General features: G+C 55.5%; 4 protein-coding genes across 6 annotated transcripts in view; 1 reads left to right on the plus strand and 3 right to left on the minus strand.

Moving 5' to 3' along the window:
• Positions 1–3,845, minus strand: part of Gng7 (G protein subunit gamma 7) — a 59,490-nt gene extending 55,645 nt beyond the window's left edge. The window contains exon 1 of the mRNA XM_041669798.1: positions 3,778–3,845. The gene's annotated coding sequence lies outside the window, so the exon portion shown is untranslated. The remainder of the gene's footprint in view (positions 1–3,777) is intronic.
• A 6,031-nt stretch (positions 3,846–9,876) lies between these two features.
• Positions 9,877–13,457, minus strand: Diras1 (DIRAS family GTPase 1). The gene is made up of 2 exons (XM_041669499.1): positions 13,374–13,457; positions 9,877–10,687 (listed from the first exon to the last, which is right to left on the minus strand). The coding sequence occupies exon 2, from the start codon at positions 10,630–10,632 to the stop codon at positions 10,036–10,038; it is 597 nt and encodes a 198-aa protein (XP_041525433.1). The 5' UTR covers positions 10,633–10,687; positions 13,374–13,457; the 3' UTR covers positions 9,877–10,035.
• LOC121459608 (vasodilator-stimulated phosphoprotein-like) lies at positions 12,993–14,489 on the plus strand. Its single transcript, XM_041669498.1, has 2 exons — positions 12,993–13,628; positions 14,022–14,489. The coding sequence occupies exons 1-2, from the start codon at positions 13,317–13,319 to the stop codon at positions 14,349–14,351; spliced, it is 642 nt and encodes a 213-aa protein (XP_041525432.1). The 5' UTR covers positions 12,993–13,316; the 3' UTR covers positions 14,352–14,489.
• Positions 14,490–16,620: 2,131 nt separating this feature from the next.
• Positions 16,621–24,657, minus strand: Slc39a3 (solute carrier family 39 member 3). 3 transcript variants are annotated; one of them, XM_041669539.1, is made up of 5 exons: positions 23,564–24,655; positions 22,191–22,345; positions 21,949–22,042; positions 21,073–21,403; positions 16,621–20,065 (listed from the first exon to the last, which is right to left on the minus strand). In XM_041669539.1, exons 4-5 carry the CDS (start codon positions 21,280–21,282, stop codon positions 19,322–19,324), a joined length of 954 nt encoding a protein of 317 aa, XP_041525473.1. In that variant the 5' UTR covers positions 21,283–21,403; positions 21,949–22,042; positions 22,191–22,345; positions 23,564–24,655; the 3' UTR covers positions 16,621–19,321. The 3 variants fall into 3 exon arrangements, with proteins under 3 accessions (XP_041525473.1, XP_041525471.1, XP_041525474.1); XM_041669537.1 differs by lacking the exon at positions 22,191–22,345; XM_041669540.1 differs by lacking the exons at positions 21,949–22,042; positions 22,191–22,345 and having other exon boundaries at positions 23,564–24,657.
• Positions 24,658–25,007: the final 350 nt, after the last annotated feature.

Consider the following 25,007-nt stretch of genomic DNA (forward strand, 5'->3'; position numbering starts at 1 on the left):
CACACACACACCACACACACACCACACACACACATACAACACACACATACACACACCACACACTACCACACAACCACACACACAGAATCATACACACACACCACACCACACACACATACACCATACACCACACCACACATTACCACACACCGCACACACACACCACATACTACCACACACAAACACAGTCACAGACACACATAAATACATACACACACCACACACACAACACACATACACACAACACACACACAACACACATACACACAACACACATGCCACACACCACAAACACATGCACATACAGAGTCACAGACACACACACACACCACACCACCACACACACACATACACACATACAGACACACCACACATCACCACACACATACACAGTCACAGACACACGCTCCTCAGATCACGTGACTTTGGGACCTGGCATGGGTTCTGAGGTTCAGCACAGGCCAACAAGGACAAAGCGCCCTTGTTGGACTGAGAAAGGAATGTTCTCGGAGTGACAGGGCTTTGGGGGTGGGTGGAGCTGGGGTGAGGGTGAGACCCTGACACCCACCTCTAGCTGTTGACCTGGTAATGAAGAATCAAAGAAAGCAGGTCTCAATGGCCCCCACCAAGGGGACACAGCTCTGAGTGTTGTAGCTTTGAGATGAAAAAGATCAGGACAGGAAGCAGACAATTTACACTCTCACCCTCAGAAAGAAAAAACAATGAACAGTCCAAGTTCAGTTCAGTAAGTCACCTATGACAGGACCATCACTCCATGTCACAGGTCACAACGAAAGACAGAAACTGTCCTGGTGACCTGGAGAAGCAGTGTGGTCCACCCACACGGCAGGCAGAATACCACACGGCTGCGAACAGTGCCGGGCTCTGAAAGCTTCCCTAAGGACATAGAGCTCCAGGAGCATCCAGGAAGAAGGTGTCTTAGGTGCCAGGGGCTGGGAGGGGCAGAGTGACGGCTCAGGGGAGGAGACACCAACCTGGGGTGAGGACACAGTACCAGACTGTCATGCACAGATCATGGCTGTGCAGAGATGCTCAGGAAAATCTGAATTATTATGCTTCAAATGGTGAATTTTAAAATATGCAGATCAGACCTGCATTTAAAATAGGAGAAGCGATCAGATCATCTACTTTTCAGAGCCTCAGGAAGACACTGGTAACCATTTTAGAAGCCTCTCCCCTGCTCCCCACAGATGGAGATAAGGAAGACAGGACGGGTCTCCCAGGAGCAGGGAGAGCGGGGGCCCGTCCACAAAGCAGTTAAGGTGTCTACCATTCTGTCACGTGGCTTCTGCCTTCACACTTACAGGTGTGGACGGTGACAGGATGCGAGAACAGAAGCCAGGCCTCAGTCCGGGAAGCCCCAAAAGCCACTAGACCCTGGCATTGCAGGGGTCAACCATTAATGAAAGCCAGCGTGGGACGAACATTCCACGGAAGAAAAACAAGTGATGACCTGTCGGACCGCGTGACGGTGAGGAACCAAGGAAAGGACCGGTCTTTCACAGGCTTAACAACCCGGTGGATGTGAGGTGGTTGTGGTAGTTCCAAGGTCTCCTTCGACCCCGACGGAGGCAGTGCCTCACTATGTCACCCACAGAGAGTTGCTTGATTCTGGGATCATGTGTGGTTTTCAAATGGAGCAGCATCCAAGGCCCAGTGCATGCCTGGGCCACGTCCCCAACCCAGTGAATGTCATTTCAAACAGTCACTATTTCTTTCTTTTCTTTCTTTTCTTTTTTTTTTTTTTTTTTTTTAGTTTTTCGAGACAGGGTTTCTCTGTGGCTTTGGAGCCTGTCCTGGAACTAGCTCTGTAGACCAGGCTGGTCTCGAACTCACAGAGATCGGCCTGCCTCTGCCTCCCGAGTGCTGGGATTAAAGGTGTGCGCCTCCATCGCCCGGCAAACAGTCACTATTTCTGAACACAAAGAGAAACCCTGGGGCAATGACTTGGCAGGGGCAACTTTTTCTGTTACTACTCAGTGTGCAGAGAGAATCGATTCTGCACTGTGTACACGGGTATCAGTCCCCTGGGCTGTGGCTCCGCACTCCAGGACCCCATGCTCGAGAAATGCGCCACACTCTTTAGGGCGCGAAACAGAAGTTTGGGTAGACCTCTGTGCCTGCAATGCAGGCTCAGTTACAGTTACCCACCAACTTAAAGTTACAGGGAACTGGGTGTTGTGGCCACTCCTTTAAGCCCAGCGCTCAGGAGGCAGAGGCAGGGGGATCTCTGTGAGTTCCAGGCCAGCTGTGCTACATAGTAAGACCCTGTTTCAGAAGGGGGGAAAAAAGGTGGGGGCTACACAGACCTATGCCTGTAATCAAGAAAGAGGAGGATCAGGAGTCAAGGTCCCCCTGAGCTCAGTATGGACTTGGAGAAAGCCTGGGCTACCGAAGACTTTGTCTTAAAAGCAAAACAAAGCAAGTCACCTGGAAGAGCCACGGTATGGGTGGCTGGGAATCATATCATATGGTATCGCCTGAGTCCCAGCACTGCAGAGCACCTTGGGGGAATCTGGGAAGCGCTGTCCCGATCCACACACCTTCACCTGACTGGGTAGCTCTCAGCTAGCGAGCTGTTTCCTATGCTTTGTGCATGGCCTCCGGCCCTTCATTCTCGAGGGGATGCTCTGGGCTCTCAAAGTGCTGTGTAGAATCTCAGGCCTCCACCCACTGCATGTCAAGGCCTCACTGATTTGAGGTGGCCACACAGAACCCTGAATATGACCCAATGTCCCCTCAGCAGTCATCCAGGCTAGAAGGTAATTTCACACCCAGCTGTCAGTGAACTGTTGTTATTCAGAGACAGTCTCACTGCGAAGCACTGCCTGTCCTGGAACGCACTATGTAGCCCAGGCTGGCCTCAAACCAAGGTGGCGTGGCGGGGTCAAGGGCCATTCCTTTTTGTCTTTCGGTGACAACCTGACCTCACATTCACCTTGGCCCTCACAGCCTTCTTGATGCACCAGGGTGCACTCAGCCCATGAATCTCTGGTTGGACACTGCAGGGAGCCTGCCCAAGGCTAGCTGCTACTGCACTCCTTTGGGAGGACCGTGGGAACATCAGGACCAGAGTCCCAAAGCCACTGAGAGGACAGGGCCTGGAGCAACAGTCGCAGGCTCTCAGACCCCACAGCCCCAGTTCAGCCATTACTGCACCCCCAGCCGCCAACAGCCCCACATCCGCCAGCAGCAGAGGTGTACCACCCACACGCTTTAACATCATTGCCCCTAAAACTCCCACAGGAAGTTTCTGAAACAGCCATTGGAGCTTCGTGCACCCCAATATCTAAGCCTGTGGACCTCTCTGTCCCTGAGAGGAAGAAAGGTCCTTGCGGCCAAGGTGCTGGTCCCATGTGCAATTAGACAGCAAACAGGTAGCGCCCCATTCCTTTTTGACTGGACCCCATTCCTCCCCTACCGCACAAACTCGTCCCCAACTGTACCCCATTCGTCCCCGACTGCTGCTCACTCCTCCCCGGCTCCTTCATAATGTACCCCACTCCCCTGACTGTACCCCACCCTTCTGTCACTCATCGCATGCCTCCTATCATCTGAATACACCCCACTCTTGCCTGACTTCATCCTATTCCCCCCTAAATGCACCCCATTCCTCTAACTGCACCCCACTCTTTCACGGCCGCGCTCCAATCGTCCCTGGCTGCACCTCACTCCTCCCTGGCTGCACTGCCCCGTCCTCTCCGATGCAACCCACTCTTCTATGCACCCCGATTCTCCTCAGCACGCCCAGCTCACCTGTCTCCAGCAGGTGTCTCAGCCGTCTCTCAGCCAAATGCACCGCGGGGCCTGGAGAGGGCTCTTCCACGGGGCGGGGCGTCCGCGATAAGGGCGGCGCCTCTGTAACATCCAGACCAATCCGAAGCCAGGACGGCGGAGGCTGGGGCCGGAGGCGGAGCTTTGGGCCGACAGCCTGGTAGGCTTAGCCTTGGGGAGTGGGGCAGGGCTTCGGGTGTGAGTGGGCGAGGCATATCCAGGAGTGGCACATCCAGAAGCCATTCGTGAACTTGAGGGCGGGGTTACGCTGCCTAAGATTGGCAAGAATGGTGCATTGGGAGGGGCCTCTCAGAAGAGGGGCTGCGTGACGTCAGGCCTGTGTTTTGGTTTGGGTTTGGCTTTTTTTGCGCTTATTTTACTGGTGTGTATTCATTGTGCAGCATAATGGGTTTCATTATGACGTTTTCACGCATGAGTATCACGTATTGTGGTAGTATCCACCCCCGCTGCCCACCGCTTTCGCACCTGCTTTAGAAAAACACCCGTGTGTGTACGGAACCCAAGTGGGAGAGCCAGGGGCAGGAGGCACGCCGGCCTGTGGTTTTCGAGGCTCGAGTTCGAATTCGAGCTGGGTCCCAGGTTATGATGGCGCTAGTAACAATTTTTCATTTGCTTGTATAATTCTGTATTATCTCTATTTTTCTCTCTATATTAGTTGAATTTTTTTTTATTTTTTGTAGTATTGAGCTTGGGTCATGGCCTCAGCCAACCTCCCTCATCCTCCCTCACCCCCAACCCCCACCCCCCCACCCCCGGCCAGGGTTTCTCTACATAACCCTGACTGTCCTGTCACTTCCTCTGTAGATGAGGCCGTCCTCGAACACACCGGGATCCATGTGCCTCTGCCTCCCGAGTGCTGGATTAAAGGTGTGCACCACAACCTCCCTGCCCCTCTTTTTTATTTTGAGAAAGCACTAAACTGCCCAGGCTGGCCTTGAACTCTCTGTGGAGCCAAGACTGACTGCAAACCTCCTGTGTGCTGCGGTGGAACCAGGGAATCATGCCCCAGACCGAACGCGGGTCTGCTTTGTCCCCGAACTCCCCTGGAACTGTAGAAATGTCTGGGATGTCCCTTAGGGAAAGGCCGATCAGGGGCCGATCAGGGGCCTCTTGGTGGGTGACCTCAGATTTCTCTGGACTGACGTTCTGTGATTACCAGCTGCCAGTCTGCCCGCTGGGCATCCCTGAAGCAACCGAGCGGTCACACACAGACAGGCTCGGGTTGTGCAGAGAAACCCAGGACCTTCCTGTTGCGTTCTTCCCTTCCGAACTGGCACGCCCACCCAAGCTGTTCCCAGACCCTCAACAGGAACCACTGTAGAAGTCACCTGTTTGTGGCCCACCAAGTGATGTGGTTTAGATGCAGAGCTGGGCTTGATGTCACTCACCTAATGTTCCAACACCTAGGAGAATGAGGAATGAGGACTGCCCCAGGTTTGAGGTCATTGAAACAGGCTGCAGGAGACCCTGTTTCAAAAACTAACTAATGCTCGAGAGATTGCTTAGAGATTGCGAGCTCTGGCTGCTCTTCCAGATGGACTCGGGTTCATTTCCCTGACCCACATGACAGACAGCTCACAAGTGTCTATAACTCCAGTTCCAGGGGATCCTACGTCCTCACGCAGGCATACATATTCATAAGTTAAAAGTAAATAAATGAATAAACAAATAAATAAAAGCACTAAACCGGAAAAGCATGTCCCACCAAGCCTGAGGACCCCGTTCAATTCCCACGGCTCATAGAGTGGACGGGAAGAACCAACTGTCACAAGTTGTCTGACTTCCACACACATGCTGGAGCAAGCGTACATAGTCGTGCACGTACGCGCCTGCACACACACATAAATTTTCTAAAATGTATTTCTCAAAAAATTAACACATTTTTTGCATGCACTTTTAAGTAGACCCAGAAGGCAGGACTGCGCCAAGCTGCCACCAGAGGGAGCCCTAACAGCTATTGCCGTGGACACACCCACTCTCCTGGGGTGGAACTCCACCACTCTTCCATCTCCATGATTTACTTTATTTTGTTTTTATTTTTTCCATAATGTGCTGATGTCTTGCCTCTGTGTACATATATGAGTGTGTGTGTGTGTGTGTGTGTGTGTGTCTGTCTGTCTGTCTGTCTCTGTGTATACCATGTTGTAGAAGGCCCACAGAGGTCAGAAAAGAGCATGGGATCCCTTGAGCCTGGGTGCTGGGAATGGAGCCCCAGTCGTCTAGAAAAGCAGCCAGGGCTCTTAACCACCTCTCCAGCCCCATTTTATGTTATTTTTTTTAAGTGTCTCATTACGTAGTAGATCAGGCTGGCCTCAAACTCACAGACTGACAGTGGCATAACCCACCCCTCCGTCTTCCTCCGAGTGCTGGGATTAAAGGTGTGGCTGCCACCACGTCAGCCCGTTTCTATGATTCTGTCATCTTTAAAAACCTTCGTCTGGGCGGTGGTGGCACACTCCTCTAACCCCAGCACTCGGGAGGCAGAGGCAGGCAGATCTCCGAGTTTGAGGCCAGCCTGGTCTACAGAGAGAGTTCCAGCACAGCCAGGGCTACACAGAGAAACCCTGTCTGAAAAAACAAAAAGAAAACCAACAACAAAACGTTAAACCTCTCAAAAAGCCAAACCAAAATATTACACCAGGACTGGCAAGACACTCAGTGCATGGACGGATGGCAAAGTCTGAGGCCTGAGTTCAAGCTCCAGGGCCCACGGCCCACGTGTTGGAAGGAGAACACGGACTTCCGTGTCTGACCAGCACACACATGTGCACACACGTGATAAATGTTCAAACAAATCACCATGGATGCTATGATGATGCTCACTGTCTCCTAGTGGTCAGGAAGCTGGGGGAGCAGGATCACTGTGAGTTCCAAGCCCGTACTAACATAAACTATAGGTTTTTTGTTTTCTTGTGTGTTTTTGTTTTTGTTGTTTTGTTTTTATTTTTCGAGACAGGGTTTCTCTATAGCTCTGGAGCCTGTCCTGGAACTTGCTCTATAGCCCAGGCTGGAACTCAGAGATCTGCCTGCCTCTGCCTCCTGAGTGCTGGGGTTAAAGGTGTGCACCACCACCCAGGCCGCCCTCTGATTCACTGCAAAGCTGGAGGGACTGGTCTGCTCCACCTCCAGCATTCACGTGTGTGCGTCCATGTGCATGCCTCTGTGTGTGTGTGTGTGTCTGTGTGCATGCACCTGTGAACACCACATCATGCCCAGTTTTTCGGAACTAAAGATGGCACCCAGGGCTTCATGAATGCCAGAACAGTGAGCAACCTAATGAGGTACAGCCATATTTGACAAAGCATATGAAAGAGGAATACATTCTTTTATTCCAGTTCTGAGCATGGCATCTATGGCATCATACTATCTGGGTGGGGCTCCACCCTGACCATGCCCCCAGCCCCTCACTGGGGATTCTAGGCTCTGTCCTGCCCTTTTTCTTTTGTTCCTGTTTTTGTTGTGCTGTTTGAGGGTTTTATTTCTATGTGCTGCTATGTTTACACATGTGTGTGTATGTGTGTTTGTGCACATGTGTGTGCATGTGTGCTGATGTGTGCACATGGCAGAGGCCGGTGAGGGGGTGTCAGTGACCTCCCCTTTCACTTTCTGCCTATTTGTTTGAGGCAGGGTCTTCCCCCCCTCCCCAAATGTTGGAGACAGAACCTTGTGATTTCTGTCCTAGACTGAAAGCAGATTCTTTCTTCTAGGCTCCCTTGGCTGGGTTTCAGGAAGCCCGATTTGTTAAAGGGCTGCTTGGAGTTGACCTTGGCTCCTTGGCAGGAGCAGTCACCATTCTTAGCCTCCCTATGTGGCCTCTGGGATCAGAGGGAGGGATTGTGGGAGTAACCACACTCAGTGGCTCCAGCTGGTATACAGTGGTGCCAACTACACAGTGAGCCCACGAGCTGTCCCAGTCTGCCCTGGGCAGAGACTGGGCAGGAAAGGTGGGTGCTCTCACTGACCCAGTAAGCTTCTTTGTGGTCTTGGGTGCCCCATCCATTACAACCCCCCATCTCCTCCATCTCCCCCTGTCACCAGCCCTCCCCAGTGGTGCGCAGAAGCCACAGCAACAGGGGAGGCAGGATCCACATGTTTATTGCGGAAGACAAGGTCTACAGCGAACGGTACACAGACCCCACGCGGGGCGGGGCTCCCACATGCGGGGGCAGGGGTGGGTCACAGCAAGCGAGGCCTGGCGGGGTCCCCAGCACCAGAGAAGCCTGGGCAGGTTGGCCGGCAGCCAGGGCGGGCTCCCGCCTCCCCTGCCACCCAGCCTGGTATTCCCAGGATGGGCAAGGCCAGCCAGGAGAGGCTTGGGGTGGCCCAGAGATTGTGCTATCAGGGTGTGTCCCTGAGAAAGGGCTGTGACCCCCTGTCCAGCCAGGAGCCGCTCCCGGGGCTAGGGAACAGGCGGCGGCTGTGGGGGCCGTGGCCTGGCTGGAGATCAGGGCTCAGCTACACTCAGACTCAGGCTTCAGGCTGTGATTCGCCCTGTGTGCAGGAGACAGAGACCCCACTGAGGTCTGGACCCCCCTTGGCATCCAGCTGCAGCTGTCTTTCTGCCTCTCTGGCCCTCTGTCTCTCTCTGTCTCTCTCTCACACACACACACACAACAGAGGACCCAGCTTGCCCCAGCCCCAGCCTGGCCTGCTGTCCCCGAGAGGTAAAGATCACATGCACTGAGGCCCAGTGCCAGCATCTCTGACTCTTGTTCCACAACACTAGCTGACTGAGCCACAGGCCAGCTTGCCACAGCCTGGAACAGGACCTGGTGCTCCTCAGACAGCCAAACAGACAGGTTGTCAAATCCATTGCTTCCCACTCCTGAACACACAGTCCATACAGGAAGACCACGATGTCTAGGTACCCTCCACAGCCACACACAGTCCATACAAGAAGACCACGATGTCTAGGTACCCTCCACAGCCACACACAGGCCACTTTCCCGGCCACCATCCACACTTGCTCTCGCTAAGGGCACAGAATGGCCCAGAAACACTCTATCCCAAGACAAACACACACCTGTCACACACACACAAAGTCACATGAACATAGGATTCTACAGTCACCCTCATTTGGGTGGGACACAGGCCCAGGAGCCAGTGCCACTCAAGTGTCCTGGACAGTCTCGCAGATACCACAGAGGCTCCGGGACTCAGGGCACACGCGGGGAACGGTCTCTGGGTACGAACAACCAGCAAAGGCGCTCAGGGTCTGTCAGGGCCCTGAGGCAGCAGGAACTAGTCCCACCGCCCCACATGGGGGCTTCACCAATGGGCTCTCAGCTGGGCACCCTTCCTCAGCACCCCAAACCCCAACTTGGGGTCACCGTTGAGGCACTACTGTCGCCGTAGAAGGCCAGTGTCCAGATGGGTAGCCTCCAGGCAGCCATCCCACGCTCCAGGCTCTGGTCCCCTTGTGCCTCTGCTGAGGACAGTCCTGGGCTTGTGCTGTGGGTGTCTGCTGCTCCAGGGGTGGCGCTTGGGGTTGGCAGGGCATTGCTGCAGGCTCTGTTTATTGCCTGGTGGCCTGAGGCCCAGCCCGTGGGCCCATCCACCCTGGTGTGCTGCAGGAGATTACTGGATGTGTTCTGGACCCAGGGAAGGGTTCAGGTCCGGGGTCACAGGGAACAGACAGGACCAGGTGAAGGAAATAAGATGTGAGTAAGAGGTCACAGTGATAGAATGTGGGGGACAGGGTGTGGGTGTGACTAGGAACGCCCCTGGAAAGGGACAGAGACTAAGAGGCAAGGCAGCCTCTCTGGTCCTTGCTGGAATGTGGGGTACAGATAGAACAGGGGGGGCGTGGACAGAGAGAAAGAGGGAGGTGTCAGCAAGGGTTGATAGCGGATGGAGGTGTGAAGGGACTGGGGTGGAGCTCAACCCTACTGTGGGCTGGTAGTGTGGGAAGAGAGATGGAGGAAGCCACGAAGGAAGAAGAGGAGGAATGGAATGGGAGGGAAGGGAGGGAAGAAGGAGGGAGGAGGTGGAGGACAGGGGAGAAGGAAGGAGGGCAGGGAGAAGTAGGAAGAAGGAGGGGAGGAGTAGGAAGAGGGAGAGGAGGAGCAGAAGGAGAGGGGAGGAGGGAGAGGGAGGGAAGAAGGGGAGTAGAGAGAAGGAGCAAGAGAAGGAGGGAAGGAGGAGAAAGGGAGGGAGGGAGGGAAAGAGGGAGGGGGAGGGGAGCAGGAGCCCTGGAGGCCCTAGCCGGTTTTGGCCGGCTCACATGAGCGCACACTTGCCCTTGATGCGGTCAGCCCTCTTCTGCTTGCTGGAGCGCTTGCCGTCCACGCTGAGGCTGACGCTGCGGCGTGTCTCGAGCGTCAGCAGCTCCTGGAACAGCTCCTTCACGTTGTAGTTCATCTTGGCCGAGGTCTCCATGAAGGCGCACTTCCACTCCTGTGCCACGGCCTGCGCCTCGCGGGTGTGCACCTCCCGCTGCGTCTCGTCGCACTTGTTCCCCACCAGCATAATGGGGATGTCCTCCACGCTGCCCTTGATCTGCACGATCAGCTTGTAGATGGGGCTCAGCTCGTCCAGCGATTGCTTGCTGGTCACCGAGAACACCAGGATGAAGGCATGGCCCTTGGAGATGGACAGCCGCTGCATGGCAGGGAACTGGTGGCTGCCGGTTGTGTCCGTAATCTGCAGTGTGCACACGCTCTTGTCACAGCTGATCACCTGTCGGTACGTGTCCTCTATGGTAGGGATGTAGGTGTCACGGAACGTCCCCTTCACAAAGCGGAGCACCAGCGAGCTCTTGCCCACCCCGCCTGCACCAAACACAACCACGCGGTAGTCGTTGCTCTGTTCCGGCATCTTCTCCGAAGCCGGCTGGGTGCACAGGGCCGGCTGCTAGAACCCCAGACCGACCCTGTTGGAGAAGGGACAGTGAGACGTGGGAAGCCACCTGGGCCCAGGATAGCCCTCTGTCCCAGCTGTCAGGACGCGGAGGTGTTGGTCCCTCCTGCATCCCACCCAAGTGTCTCCCAGATGGCTCTCCCGGATGCCCCTGCTGACTCTGCAGGGGAACTTGCTGCCAACCCCTCAGCTCCAAGGCCCAGAGGTCCCAAGGGGACTCTGAGTTTGGATACAGTGCTGATGAGACCAGGAAACGCTCACACTCAGCACAGGCTCAGGGTCCCACTTCAGGCCTGGCTTCCTGCTCCACACCAGTGCAAACGACTCAGAATCTCAGCCTCGTCTTCTTCCTGCCCCATCCTTACATGTAACAGACCCTGTCTCAAAAAAAACTCAAGGTGGGGTGCTAGAGAGGTAATTTGAAGGTTAAAGTACTGGCTGATCTTGCAGAGAACCCAAGTTCAGTTCCCAACACCCACATGGCAGTTCACAACCCTCTGTGGCCCGACGCTCTCTTCTGGCTTCTGCAGGTACTGCACACATATACAGGAGAACAATGAAGGAAAAGAATCCCGTTGTGAAAATCAGCTGTGATGAGACCAGAGCTGGAGAGACTGAGGCAGGGGGATAGTAAAATCTGGACCACTCTCTCGACTACAGAGTGAGACTCTGTCTAAGAACAACGTCACTGTGGTGGCATACACTTTTAGACAGAGTGCTGAGATTAAAGGTGTGCACCACTACTGCCTGGCACTCGGGAGGCAGAGGCTGGTGGATCTCTGAGTTGGAGTCCAGCCTGGTTTACAGAGCGAGTTCCAGGACAGCCAGGACTGTTACACAGAGAAGCCCTATCTCGAAAAACCAAAAACAAACAACAAAAGCAAACAAACATCAGAACCAGAAAACTGCCATCTCCACCAACAAGAAGCCCAACAGCACAGTGAGGACCTCAGCTCTGGATGTCCTGAAGACGGGCTTCCGGCCTGGCCCTGGGGACTGGCCCCGGGAAAGGGCTTCTCTGCCTCATAAGTGGCTCTCACTGACATCCAGGAATCAGATGTGTAAATCCTGACCCCGAGTCCCTGGAAGCAACTTCTGGGACATGGGGACTCCCAGCCCAGGCCGAGCGGGACTCCCGGGACTCCCTGTTCCCTAGGCCTGTGCCTTGGGCCCTGCTCAGGCCGCTGTGTGCTGAACGTGACTCCTAGCCAGGGATTCCTTGGGGTTTCTCTCCTGTCTTTCCTCAGAGCACAGCGTGGACACTTCTGAAGTCTGGAGGTGAGGAAGAATGTGGAGGGCAGCATGCAGAAGGCCTGTTCCCGTGATGACTGACCTCATCAAGACCCCTTTTTCTCTTCCTCAGTGTGTACGTGCCGGGAAAGTCCCAAGGACAGCACTAGAGTCAGACCCTAGGAGTGTGACACAGGAAAGTGACAATGTCCTTGGAATTCAGTTTCCCTCCTGTGAGCTGGGAGCCCGACCTCGGATAGCTCACAGAGATATGGCTGAGGACAGTGCCTGGGGCCCAGTCCCTGACAAATCTCCACAGTCACAGTGACCAGGTCCTCCGTGGGGTCTGAGAGGACATTCAGGGCCACCAAAGGCACTGGATGCCAGGACAGAACCCTGGTGACACATCCCGAAATCTTCTCAAGCTGGAGACGAACTCAAACTGTACCCAGACTCTACCCAAGGCACTTCTTGGCCCAGGAGGAGCTGGGAGGGGCCGGCCTGGGCAGCCCTGAGTCCAGCTAACTTCACATTTCTCTCATGGCTAACTAGAGCAGTGCACTAAGTGACGCCATCCTCACTGGCCTGAGGGCATCCAAGGTGGCAAATGCAGGTGGGATCTGCACCACCCAAGTGCATCCCTTCCTGGTGGCCCAGTGCCAGGCAGGGATGGCCACCAGAGAGGTCCTGAGGTCTCAGTTCCCCGACTAGGAGGGTCCTGCACAATCCAGGTCTTGCTCCTTTGGGGATGGGGGATCTTGCTCCTTTGGGGACAGGGGAGAGGGCTTTTGCTCACGGTCATGTGAGCTGGGGGGTGGCATGTCTCAGAGGGACTCAAAGCTGGGCCTGGCTCAGCTGCTGTGCCCTGGGGGGCTCTGAGGAGCTTGGCCACTCTGTCTGAGTCACCCCAGGCCTGGGCCAGCCTGGCCAAAACCCCTTCTCCTGTCCACAGGACAGCAGCACAGCGCCCTGGTACCCTGAAGCCACCTCAGGTGCAAGAAGCCTTGGTCAGGGGAGGGTCTGGGGGCGGGGTTGCTGACTAATGGGGGTGACTAACCTAGGGGCTGCAGACTGAGGAGGGGCCATGATGGAAAACGGCAGTTTTAGGGACTCAAAGGAAAGGGGTGCTCCCTGGGAGTCAGGAGGGGACTGACCAGAGAGAAGGAGTCCTGAGAGGCGCTTGGTCGCGAGGGCACAGGGCTCTATGGGTGGCGGTGAGGGACCTGGGCCTCAGCGGGCAGATCACAGAGGGCTTGGATGAGGGGACAAGGCCCTCAGGGGTACAGGGCGATGCTCTGCGTGGCCAGGCAGGGGTGGGGCGACCGGGAGCTGTCCATGGTGGCTACAGGACGACCGGGGACACGCAGGACCTGGCGCGGTGGCCTGGGAGGGTGGGCCGGAACAAAGGGATCATGGTGGCCTGGGGACCCCTCCCCACCCTCGGTGGCCGCGGCCGCCCTGCCGCCTACCTGGGCCGCTGTGGTCCCCGTCTGCGCTGCTGTCCGCGCCGCCGCAGTCCCGATGTCCCCGCCCCAGCCGCGCTCCGCCCCGCCCGCCCCGCCCGCCCCGCCCGCCAGGACCCGGGCCCGGGCCCTTGCAGCCCAAGGTCACCGCCAAGCCCGCCCTGGGTGTCCATCAGCCGCCGGGGGGCAAGCCGAGCGCTGGGCATCCGGACATCCACACCCACCCGATCCACGTGGCTACCTGCACCCCAAGGGACACGGGTGGGTGACAGGACCCGCCATGTGCGGTCCTGGAGCCACGATGGACGGTGTTTGGGGGTCACCCAAACTGCAAAAGGGAGAACTGAGGATGGGGGGTGCATGGTCCAGGTCGGATCAGCGAGGCGCTGAGGATGGGGGTGGGGGGCGGTGCATGGTCCAGGTCGGATCAGCAAGACGCAGAGGGTGATGGAATAAGATGTCAGTCAGACTGGGGAGGTGAAAGCAGGGGGACAGTTGTGAGTTTAAAGACAGTCCGGGCTACAGAGTAGAAGACTCCTGGGGCAGGGGCGTGGGGGGGGAGGCTGGGGGCGGGGGATGGAAGCAAAGGAGAGTCAGAGAGACTAAAAGGCAAAACAGCACAAAGAAACCTGTCATTGGGGTTGTCGTTCACAGGGTAGAGGCTCTGCTTGCCCAGCAGCCCTGGGGTCCATTCCCAGCACTGCAGGCACAGGCAGTGTGGTGCGGGCCTGTCGACCAGCACTGGAGACAGCAGGAGAACCAGGAGTCCAGAATCAGACTCAACTACAGAGACTGCCTCAAACAAACAAAGAAGAAAAGAAAAAAGATAAAACCCCATTGTTCTTCTGGTATGTAGTTCAGGGTAGAGCATTCGCCCAACATGCTGAGGCCCTGGCTCCACGCCCACATCGCAGGAAAACGGAGCAGAACTTTACTTTGTTGGACCAGCAAGAAGGCTCGGCTGAGAAAGGGGCTTGCTGCTAAGCCTGATAGCCGGAGCTGGATCTCTGGGACTCACTTGGTGGGTGGAGAGAGCCAGTCCCAAATTGTTCTCTGACCTCAGCACACACACAGAAAAACTGATAAATAAAATGTAATTTAAATTTTATTTTAAAACCTAGTGGGGGTAGCCTTTAATCCTAGCACTCTGGAGGAAGAGGCAAGTGGATCTCTGTGAGTTTGAGGACAGCCTGGTCCACAAAGCGAGTTCCAGGACAGCCAGGGGTACATTTAGAGAAAACCTGTCAAAAAAAAAAAGAAAGAAAGAAAGAAAAGAAAAGAGAGAAAGAAAGAAAAGAAAATGTTTTGTTTGTGACATGGTCTTGCTCCGTAGATTAGGCTGGTCCTCCTTACTGGGATGGAAACCGTGTGCCCTGGGGCTCCACTCAGCCCTCTGCTGTGTTTCCCCCATCCCCGCCCACCTCCTGCTTCCCCTCTCCTCAGTTCTTTTGTTGGTGTTTTGTTTTCAGAGAGGATCTCTTTTTTTTTTTTTTAAATATTTATTTATTCCTTATGTATACAAGGATCTGTCTGTGTGTATGCCTGCAGGCCAGAAGAGGGCACCAGACCCCATACAGATGGTTGTGAGCCACCATATGGTTGCTGGGAATTGAACTCAGGACCTTTGGAAGAGCAGGCAGTGCTCTTAACCTCTGAGCCATCTCTCCAGCCCCAGAGAGGATCTCTTTATGCTGCTCTGACTGTCCAGGAACTGTTCTGTAGCCCAGGCTGGCCTCAAATTCACAGAGATCCTCCTGCCTCTGCCTCCTGGGTGCTGGGGTTAAAGGTGTGTGCCGCCACCACCTGGCCCTCTCCTCAATTCTAAGTGGCTCCTTCTTCCTGGGTCATAGTCCAATTTGGTGTGTGTGTTCAAGGATCTCATGGTCCAGTTCTCCTTTTCCTGTAAGTGCCTCAACCTGGGCTGCCTAGAGCTAAGAATTCACCTCCCTCCTACCCTTGCACTGCGGGGACCCTCAGACGGTGTCTCCATTCCTCCTACCCTGAGTCCAGAGATGGAAAGTAAAACCTCTGTCCCACAGAAGCACCCCTAGCAACTCCTGCCATCACCACTCAGTAGCTGGGAACAAACCCACAGAGTGGCCCCCTTTCTCAGGCGCTGGGCATGGAGGAGGGGGAGGCTTGGGGAGAGCAGTCAAGCTTCCTCTGACTGGGCTCCTGGCCACCTGGCTTCCCTAAGAGACCAACAGTGAGCGCTCAGCCCAGCTCTGGCCAGCTCCCTGGCTCCTTCAAGTATCAGCCCAGGCTGACTCACACGGAGGTGCCTGTCCACATACTGATGCTATTTATAGACGCCAGGCCAGGCTCTGGGATCAGGAGCCACTGGAGACAGGCTCGGTTCCTGCCTCCTCCCACAGCAGGGCTCTGTGGCTGGCTGGGGCTTGGGGTATTGCACTCTGCCCCACCTTGCAGAGCTGTGTAGGGCAGGTATCTGGGCACAGGAGCTCAGGAGCCCTAGAGGCTAGGCAGCCCACACCGCAGTCTGGAGTTCTAGTCTGCCTACCAAGTCCTGCTCTGCTCCCACCAGCAGAAGGGGCTGCAGAAAGGGCCTGGGGAGATTGCTCAACCATGAAGTCATGAAGTGTTTACCAACAGGACCTGAAAAAGATCCTCAGAACCCAAATCTATCTAGCAGCATGGTTCGACCCTGCCAGGGCAGCACCAGGGAGGCTGAGGCATTGCAACTGCGAGCCCCACTGTGCTGACGCAGTCTGAAACATCAAGGAGGGGGAGGGTAGTGGGTAGCTCAGCGGTTAGTGCTGGCCCCTCTCAGAGGACATGGTGCCTCACAACCATCTGTTACTCCTGACGCTACCTTCAGACCTCTGCAGGCACTGCACAGACACACACACACCAGCCACACAAAGAAAATCCCAAAATACATGGACTGGCATTTTGGAGCCCAGTATTTTGTCTGTTTGAGACAGCAGCTAGACGTGCTGCCCCGACCAGCCTGGACTCTGTGGAGACGGATGATGTCATCTCCTGGTCTCCTTGGGGACTAGAGACACACGTTGTGCAAAGACAACATGGATGCAAAACATCCACTCACAAAAACAATATAGACCAAAAATAGTTCAAATCCTTATTTTATTTTTTTCTTTTTTCTTTCTATTTTATGTGCCTTGGTGTTTTGCCTGTATGTATATCTGTGTGAAGGTGTTAAATTCTCTGGAACTGCCATGTGGGTGCTGGGAATTGAACCCCGGGTCCTCTGGAAGAGGAGCCAGTGTTCTAACCACTGAGCCATCGCTCCAGCCCCGCTAAGTGTATTTTTTGAGACAGTGCTCACTTTGTAGATTAGGCTGGCCTGGAACTCACAGATATCCACCAGCCTCTGCCTCTGGAATGCTGGGATTAGTCATGGATATTATGCCCGGTTTAAAAACAATTTTCTTAGCTGGGTGGCAGGCGGATCTCTGTGAGTTCGAGGTCAGCCTGGGCTACAGCGCGAGTTCCAGGACAGGCAGGGCTACAAAGAGAGACCCTGTCTCAAAACAAAAACAAAGTAAAACCCCCCAAAATCAAAAAAAAACTCATTTTTTTTTACATGGGGGGAGCACACACCTGTGCCTGCACAGGTGCCACTGAGCACCTGTAGGAGCAGGCCAATTGGCAGGAGTCAGTTCTGTCTCAGGCTTGGTGACAACTCCCCCCTTGCCCACTGAGTTCTTTATCAGCCTTGTCCCTTGACTTTTCTCCCTTCTGTGGGGACAGTACCTGATGATACTGACGTGTTCATTTCATTCCTCTCAGCTGAATGGCAGCTTCCTAAGTACACGGGGTCATGGGGACGACTTACATGTGTGACCCCCCTCCCCTGGAAGACTCAGGGAGACATCTGGGACACGTGTTTGTCCCAGATCAGGGAGCTCCTGGGTAAGGGCAAGTGGAGTCTGCCGACACCCAGAAGGCCCCAGCCCCCATGGGGGAACCCAGACTGAGGTGCTCCCTTGGGCGGGTGGGATGCAGGCAATGGCCGTCCTGGCCCCCTGCAGCAGCAAGAGAGGCAGGGCGCCAGGAGCTGCCTGCTGATCTCGCCTGCTGCACTAATAACTTCTGTTAGTGGAACACAAACAAGCCCTGAGAGGCTGACATGTTATTACAGATCAGCAGTGAAGTTGGGCCGCCCTCCCCACCCTCTCCTCACATCCCGCTTTCTCCCTGCTGTGTCCCCACAGGAGGCGGTGTGTGTGGGTGGCCATGGGCGGTACCACCTCTCCAGTTATACCTGCGCAGTCAGAGGGACCACCTCGGGGAGGGGTCACTGTGGTGCCAGGCAGGATGCTCACCCTGCTTCTTTGCACTCCAATATGAGATGTGACTGGTTTCACTGACATAAGCTCCCGACCGTGACCTGCTCGAGTCCTAGTCCACAGCACGGGAATACCGAGGGTCTCGTGAGTTCCCAGGCCCACTACACACGTGGCCAGGCAGGCCTGAGGAGTGATGGCGGGTGTCTCCTGGGCCTGGGATCCCCACCCCTCTAAGGATGCTGCTACCTGGACCCAAAGGTCTGTAGGGGAGGCAGAAGCTCCCACAGTTGCCAGGGAGCTGGTGCTTGGGATGACTCTCAGAGACTCAGAGGATTGATGGGGAGGGGACCAGGTCCATGGTGACAGGCACACAGGCTTGCTGGTGTTCCCAGGGGCAGAGTAGTTGGTGCTGGGGAAAGGGTCCCACTTAATGCAGCCATAGGGGGTACAGTCTTCCTGCTGGGATGGTCAGACAGGGATCAGGCACGTCCTACTCGGGTATGGTCTTTTGTCACCTGCGCTGGCACAGTGGCTCCATGGGGCTCACCTGGGCTCAAGGGAAGATGTGGAACACTTAGATGTCCTATGGGTGTTATGTGGAGGGCTGAAGAAAAGCACTAGGGGAGTGCCAGGTGGCACTGTGGGCGTGTCCCCACACCTGCAGAGACGGGGTTAGACTTCATGGTATCAACAGTTGGTCCCTCCCTGGAGGCACCAGGTCCCGCACGCCCTGATGTCTGGAAGTGCCATGTGAACCCTGGCTTATTACAACACTGAGGTGGCCCAGGCCCTGGGGCTCTGGGGCCACTGCCTAAGGCCCGGTTGTCCCCAAGGCCCTGTTCTTTGTACCTCATATCTTCTGAGTAGGACCCAGGCAGGGGGTCACCTTGCCATGGTGATGGGGCACTAGGTAGGAGTCTGACATCCAGCCACCAAGGGGACAATGTTGAGGTGGTGCCTGGTGGACAGAGCCAAGGTCATGAAAAGGGGTAGCCTTAAGTCCCCAGAGGAAGAGTTCTCACTCAGGTTGTCCCAGGATGCTAGTGTTGCCATGGCGACAGGCACCATGGTTGCTAGGAGCTGAGTTCCTGCCTGCATCCTGGGAGTCTCCCCTTGTGTCTTCTGGAGACCCCAGTGGTGAGGATGTAACTCAGACATGACCACCAAGTCACTCTCCACGTCCCACTCCCTCCCAGGAGACCATACGCTTGGCCCTGGAGTCGCGGCCCCCATCCACTCTGGGAGCAAGAGTGGGTTCCTGAGGGCTGGCCAGTGCTGGGCTGTCCCCTGGGAAGGAGATCCTTGCTCATTTGATGCACCTGTCACACGGCATGCTGGAGCAACTGGAAAAACTCGGGTGACAATGGCGGGCAGGGCCTGGGCTACACAGAACATGTTGGGAACATGGGGTGGAGGGTGCAGCGGCTCCCCATGCTCCATCCCTGGTGGCTCAGCAGTGTTGGCAGGGACAGGTGGAGTGACGGGGACATGAGGTGACATGGCCACAAGGCTTTGGTAAAGAACTTTAAGACTTCTTTTGAAAGCATTATCAGTGGGTGGAGTGCGGGAAGCCCCGTGTGGGTCGTGGCCCTGGAGTGCGGCTGGCGCAGGACGTGACCTGTGTGTCCTGTGGAAACCCACAGCTCGGGTGGGCAGCAGGTGACAGGCAGGCGAGTGCCGTCACCACTTGAGGAAGACCATGCCGGCCAGGACGGCATAGCCCAGCACGAGGAACAGCACCTTGAGCAGCTGCTCGCTCCTCTCCTCCAGCTCCTTGGCCAGGATTTCCAGGAAGGTGACGAACAGGAAGGTGCCACCGGCCAGGCCCTGCAGCAGCGCCGAGGCCACACTGCTGCCCACGCTGCGGGCGCTCTCGATGCCCAGGCCCAGCCCGATGCCAACGGGGATCATGGCGCTCACGGTCACTGCCAGCTTGGCTGCGTCCCTCAGCGGCACTGCACTGCGGGCCATGCTGATGCCCAGGGCCACGGCCACCAGCGTCTCGTGGACAGCCACACCCACAAACAGGCTGATCACACGCTCACCCTCCTCCTGCAGCCCCAGCGCCAGGCCCTCGAACACCGAGTGTGCCGACAGCGCGAATACCAAGCTGAGCAGCCGCAGTGGGCCGGGGCGTCCTAGCTCCCGCAGCCGCAGCCCTGCACCATGTGTGTGCGCTGTGGGCTCGGGGAAAAGCCCGCGGCTGCGGCTGCCCACACCCACAAACGGGCTCTCATACTCCGAGTCGCTCCCGGCGTCCGAGCCTGCGTTGAAGGTCTCCAGGTCGATGAAAGGCGGCCGCTCCCGGCGGAAGGTCAGCACCAGCTGCTCCACAAACACGGTGAGGAAAAAGCCCACCATCATGAGTGTCTCGGCCAGCGGGTAGTCCGTGCTGATGTGGCCCAGGCTCAGCACCTGCCGCAGCTGCGGGAACAGGGCTGAGTCAGCTGCAGGCCTCCCATTCCAGGCAGGGGACCCCTCGGGAGGCGCTCAAGGGCAGCCTGGGCTGCGTGGAGACCTGGCCTGAAGGAGTCACTCGTGTGTGCCACACAGAGCTGGTGTGGTGGCAGGCAACAAAAGACACAGCCCAGGTCACACCAAGGCTGAAACCCTGGGGGCCCAAGTGTACCTGAGCATTTCCTCGCTCAGGTTCTGACACCAGCACCGCCAAAAACAAAGCGTTTTTAGAAAAAAAAAAGGGGGGGGGGGAGATGGCGAGACGGCCCAAGGGTGATGGTACTTGCAGCCAAGTCTGACATTCTGAGTTCAAATCCGTGGGACCCACTGACTCCAGAAAGCCTCTGGCATCCACACGCACTGGCACACACACAATAAATACTCAACTACTCACTCGGAACACACATGCAAAGCTGCCCTCCGCCCTCCTGGGCTGCTGCAGCCATGGGACAGGGCGCCCTCTTCCCTCCCAGCAATGGATCCGGCCACGAGAGGCAGCATCTGTGAACTCTGCTTGAGCCAAAGGATGCGTGGGGCCTACCCCTAATGCGGTGAGGTGTCAGTGGACAGGGACTAGCAAGGCCACTGCACAAGTTCAGGCCTGGAGGAGGGGAAGGTACCTGAGGGCTGGGCGAGGCCAGGTCACCGCAGCCACACACTCACTGACAAAGAAAGTGGCCACGATAGCTTGTGGTTCAGAAGGCAGAAGCTGGCCCTGACGGGCTAGGACTTCGCAGAAAGAGCCAAGCTCCCCCATGCCCCGGAGGAGAACACCCCAGCCCAGGACTTCCTGAGCTCACTGTGGCCTTGAAAGAGACAGCCCAGGCTGCAGGACTGAGTCCCCCAAGTCGCTGATGGTGAGGCAGCTGCTGGAAGGCCACGCCTACCCAGGCCCTTCTGTGAGACAATCCTTCACATGTGCCCAGCAGGGAGCCCCCACTAGCCCTCCGTCCAGCCCACCTGCAGGGTCTCACCTTGTCTCTCACTGCAGGCAGCAGGGCGTTGAAACACGTGGCCAGGAAGACACCACCCCCGAAGGTGTTACACAGAGAAAGGACCTTTTTCGAGCGGTGTGCCTTTTCGAAGTCGGCCTCAATGACCTTCACGGGCAACAGCGAGCCCAGCAGCATGAAGAAGAACATGCCCACCATGCAGAGGAGCTTCGCCACCAGGAGCTTAGTCATGGTGGCCACCAGGGTCACACCGGTCACCGCAGGGCCAAACCACACATGGAGTCACACACCAGAGCTTCAGGGGCTACCGGCCCCAGCCGCAGGGCTGGGGGTTCATGGCTCTGCCCGGCAGCTGTGAGGACAATGGCAGCCACGTTAGCCATGGGAGTCACTAACCGGTCAGCCATGCTCGACTCACAGGCGGTTCCTGAGACCCTGCCTCCAAAACCAAGATGGCGAGGGGCTGAGGACAACACATGCGCACACACATGCAGACACACATGCACACTCACACAATTCACACTCACATGTGCACACACGCACACACTCACGCAGGAAACATGAAACTCAATACTATTTAGCATCTGGCCCCTGCTGCCATGTGCCTAGTAACCACCTTGGCCGAGTGGCTTCTGTGCTGTGCACAGGTACAGAATGCTCCCATCGGTGTCAGGACACTCTCAGGGCACTCTCTGGGGTACTGCTGCCCTGACAAGGGACTCAGTCTGTTACCAGGAGGTTAGGCCTCAGCTCACCTCACACCAGCTTGCCTGTCTTGAACGACAGGCCTGTACCAGCCCCAGGGCCTCTGCACAGACCACTCCCTATATTCTGGAAGTTGGAACAGCCTCCTCTAGACACCTAAGCCACGCTCCCGACTGGACCCCTGGTACCCACCTCAAGGCCTGGTGCAGAGCAGGCGTGAGGTGACAGGTGGCTGAGCGGATGTGGTGGCCAAAGCGTAGGCTGTTCCTATGTGATTCTGTAGATCCTGTCTCACAAAACATCAACACCGTTGTCCTGGCTGCTGACCGCAGTCCCCAGCTCTCCCCTGCAGTCAGGGCCTTCCCAGGGCCTGTCCAGCCCCGCCCCCTTCCTACAGCACCAGAAGGAACTATATACTTGGAGTTGTCCGGTACCTTGATGGCCAGGACGTGGTGAACACACATTGACCCAGTCAGGAGTTCTGGACTCAAGTGTGAGACCCTGCCCCAGTGTGCAAACAGAGGCTGGGACGGATGTCAAAGTTAGGGCACCGGCTGCACCCACAGCTCTGGGAAACCGACGCCCCCTTCTGGTCACATATGGGATGCACAGACACGAATACAGAGAACACCCATTGTTTATAAGTGAAGAAAGATCAATGAAGACACCGACACGGATGTCTGGACTATATACATGCGCACTCTCACAAAACGACCAATTACAAACTGTGCTGGGCCAGCCGGGGCAGTGCACACCTTTAATCCCAGCACATGGGAGGCAGAGACAGGCGGATCTCTGAGTTCAAAGTCAGCCAGGTCTACAGCGTGAGATCCAGGACATGTACAAATCTCAGCACAAGGGACAATGAGGTGAGAGAATAACCACCAAGTTTGAGATCAGCCTGGAAAACTCAGCAAGACCCTAATTCAAAATAAAATAATAAACCATAAATTCAGTTAAAAATGAGATAAAATAATGAAACAAAGCTCAAAGTGTAAATAAAGGTGCCACACCAAGTCTAAGGACCCGAGAAGACCCTGAGAGACGCGAGGAAGAGAGAGAATTGATCCTGCACGTTGTCCTGACTTTGCACACACCACTCTCCACAACAAATATGCACACGCCTTTAATCCCAGCACTTTGGAGGCAGAGGCAGGCTGATCTCTGAGTTTAAGGTCAGCCTGCTCTAGGTAGGGAGTTAAGTTCCAGGGCAGCCTGGGCTACGTAGGAAGACCCTGTCTCCAAAAGAAAAATAATTAAATGAAAAAATAATAAAATAGGAGCTGGAGAGATGGCTTAGCAGTTAAGAATGCCTGCATTCCACCCAGCCCCAGGGGATCCGACCCCTTTTCTGGCCACTGCCCACATGTGATGTACATACAGACAGGCACACACCCATATACAAAATAATTTGAAACGAATTTCTTTTAAAGAAAATAACGAAATAAAATTAAGTAAAGTAAGATGAAATAAGGTAAGGCTAAAATTAACTTCGATTTTAAAATATTAAAAATGAATGATATAATTAAGTAAACTTTTAAAAAACCGAAAACAAATAGACCTTCCCACGGTGAACATAAGGCCTAGCGTATACAACAGGCACCCAACAAATGCCTGCTGTGTGTGGATGGCCCAGAGGCCGTGCGGGCTGAGAATTGCTCGGGCAGCCGCTCCCTGGGGCCGACGGGGCGGGGTGGGGGCCGACGAGCTCCTTCTCTCGTTGAGCACTTATTGAGCGCCTACTGTGTGCCCCGCGCAGCCGCGCTCGGGAGCGCGGCCCCTCGGCCCCGCCCCGAGCCCCTCGTACCTCCGCCAGGCCCCAGAGCCTCCGGCCGGTGCCGCCTGCCGCCAACCGCCGCGCCGTCCGGACCCCGCCGCAGCGGACCAGCCGAGACCCCCGGGTCTGCAAGCCGCTGCCCACGCCCCGCCCACGCCAGCGTCTATTGGACGCTGTCAGCGCCATTCGACAGTCCCCTGATTCTATTGGTCCTCCCTGCTGCCAATCGTTCTGCAACGCCTACCGGCTCCGGAAAGCAGTCCACCTCCCAGCTATGAATGCAACTATCAAATGCTTCCGACAGGAAACAGGAAAGTGGACATATAGTTCCGGAAAGAGCGGCTTCCGGGAGCTGTCCAGGGGTGCATGGTGCTGAATGCCTGTGATTGATAGCGATTTCCTACAGATAATGAAACTTTCTTGAAGCCCCTCATGATGACTTAAGAAGATACGTGAGTCCACCAAATATCTGTTGACAGCAGGCATAAATCCAAGCTCAAGAGATCTACTATGCTCCGTAACAACCACAGTTAATGACAAGGTACTCCCTCTCACACACCTGCAGCCCAGGAACTGTCTCCTAAAATGCCGTGGCGCACCTGAACAGACTATAGATGCCAACAACATGGGCACTACCCTTATGCTTTATTACTTTTTTCTCTTTTTTTCCTTTTTTTTTTTTTTGTTCAAGACAGGGTTTCTCTGTGTAGTCCTGGTTTTCCTAGAACTCACTCGGTAGGCAGGCATGTCTCAAGCTCAGAGATACTCCTGCCTCTTCTTCCAGTGATCAGAGTTGTGTGCCACCACTACACAGCGATTTGGTTTGATTTTATGTGTATGAGTGCTTTATCCACAAGTATATCTATGCGCCGTGTGTGTCTCTGGTGACCAAGGTCAGAAGAGCTGATCCCCGTGCACAGCACACCAAACATGTGTCCTCCACAGGAGCCGCTAGTACGCTTAACTGCCAAGCCATGTGTCTAGTCCTGGTTTCTTTTTTAATTGCTGAGTGTTATTCCATTGACTGGATCAATTAGATCTGCTTAGCTGTTGTTGGAGAGTCGGGATGTTTCCAGACAAAACCCTCTCTAAAGAACCTTACCTGCCATCACACGAAGAACTTCCCTCCTCCATGGCTAACAGATGCGTCAGATGGGGCCTGCGGCACACCCTCGCCGCTGGGCATCTCCTCGTTAGAGCCGGAGTCACTCACACAATGACGTTTAAGCAAATAAGGTTGACAGCATCATTAATAATAATTTGAGTTCAACTTCTTGTCACTACAACAGATTCTCTGAACTGATCACCTTACTTTTTAAAAAGATTCAGCAACCTGGAAAGTGGGGGGGGGGTGAGGATTTCAAGGTCGGCCTTTTACTTTCTATGGTTAAGATCTGGCAAGGCCACGTGATGGCTACAGGGCAGAGAGATGGGGGCACTGAAATCTTCAGTGGGTCAAAGGATCTTGGCTCAC

This window comes from Microtus oregoni, unplaced genomic scaffold (genome assembly GCF_018167655.1).
Source record: "Microtus oregoni isolate MIOR12 unplaced genomic scaffold, Mior012 000019F_ref0000042, whole genome shotgun sequence".
In the NCBI taxonomy this organism is placed as follows: Eukaryota; Metazoa; Chordata; class Mammalia; order Rodentia; family Cricetidae; genus Microtus; species Microtus oregoni.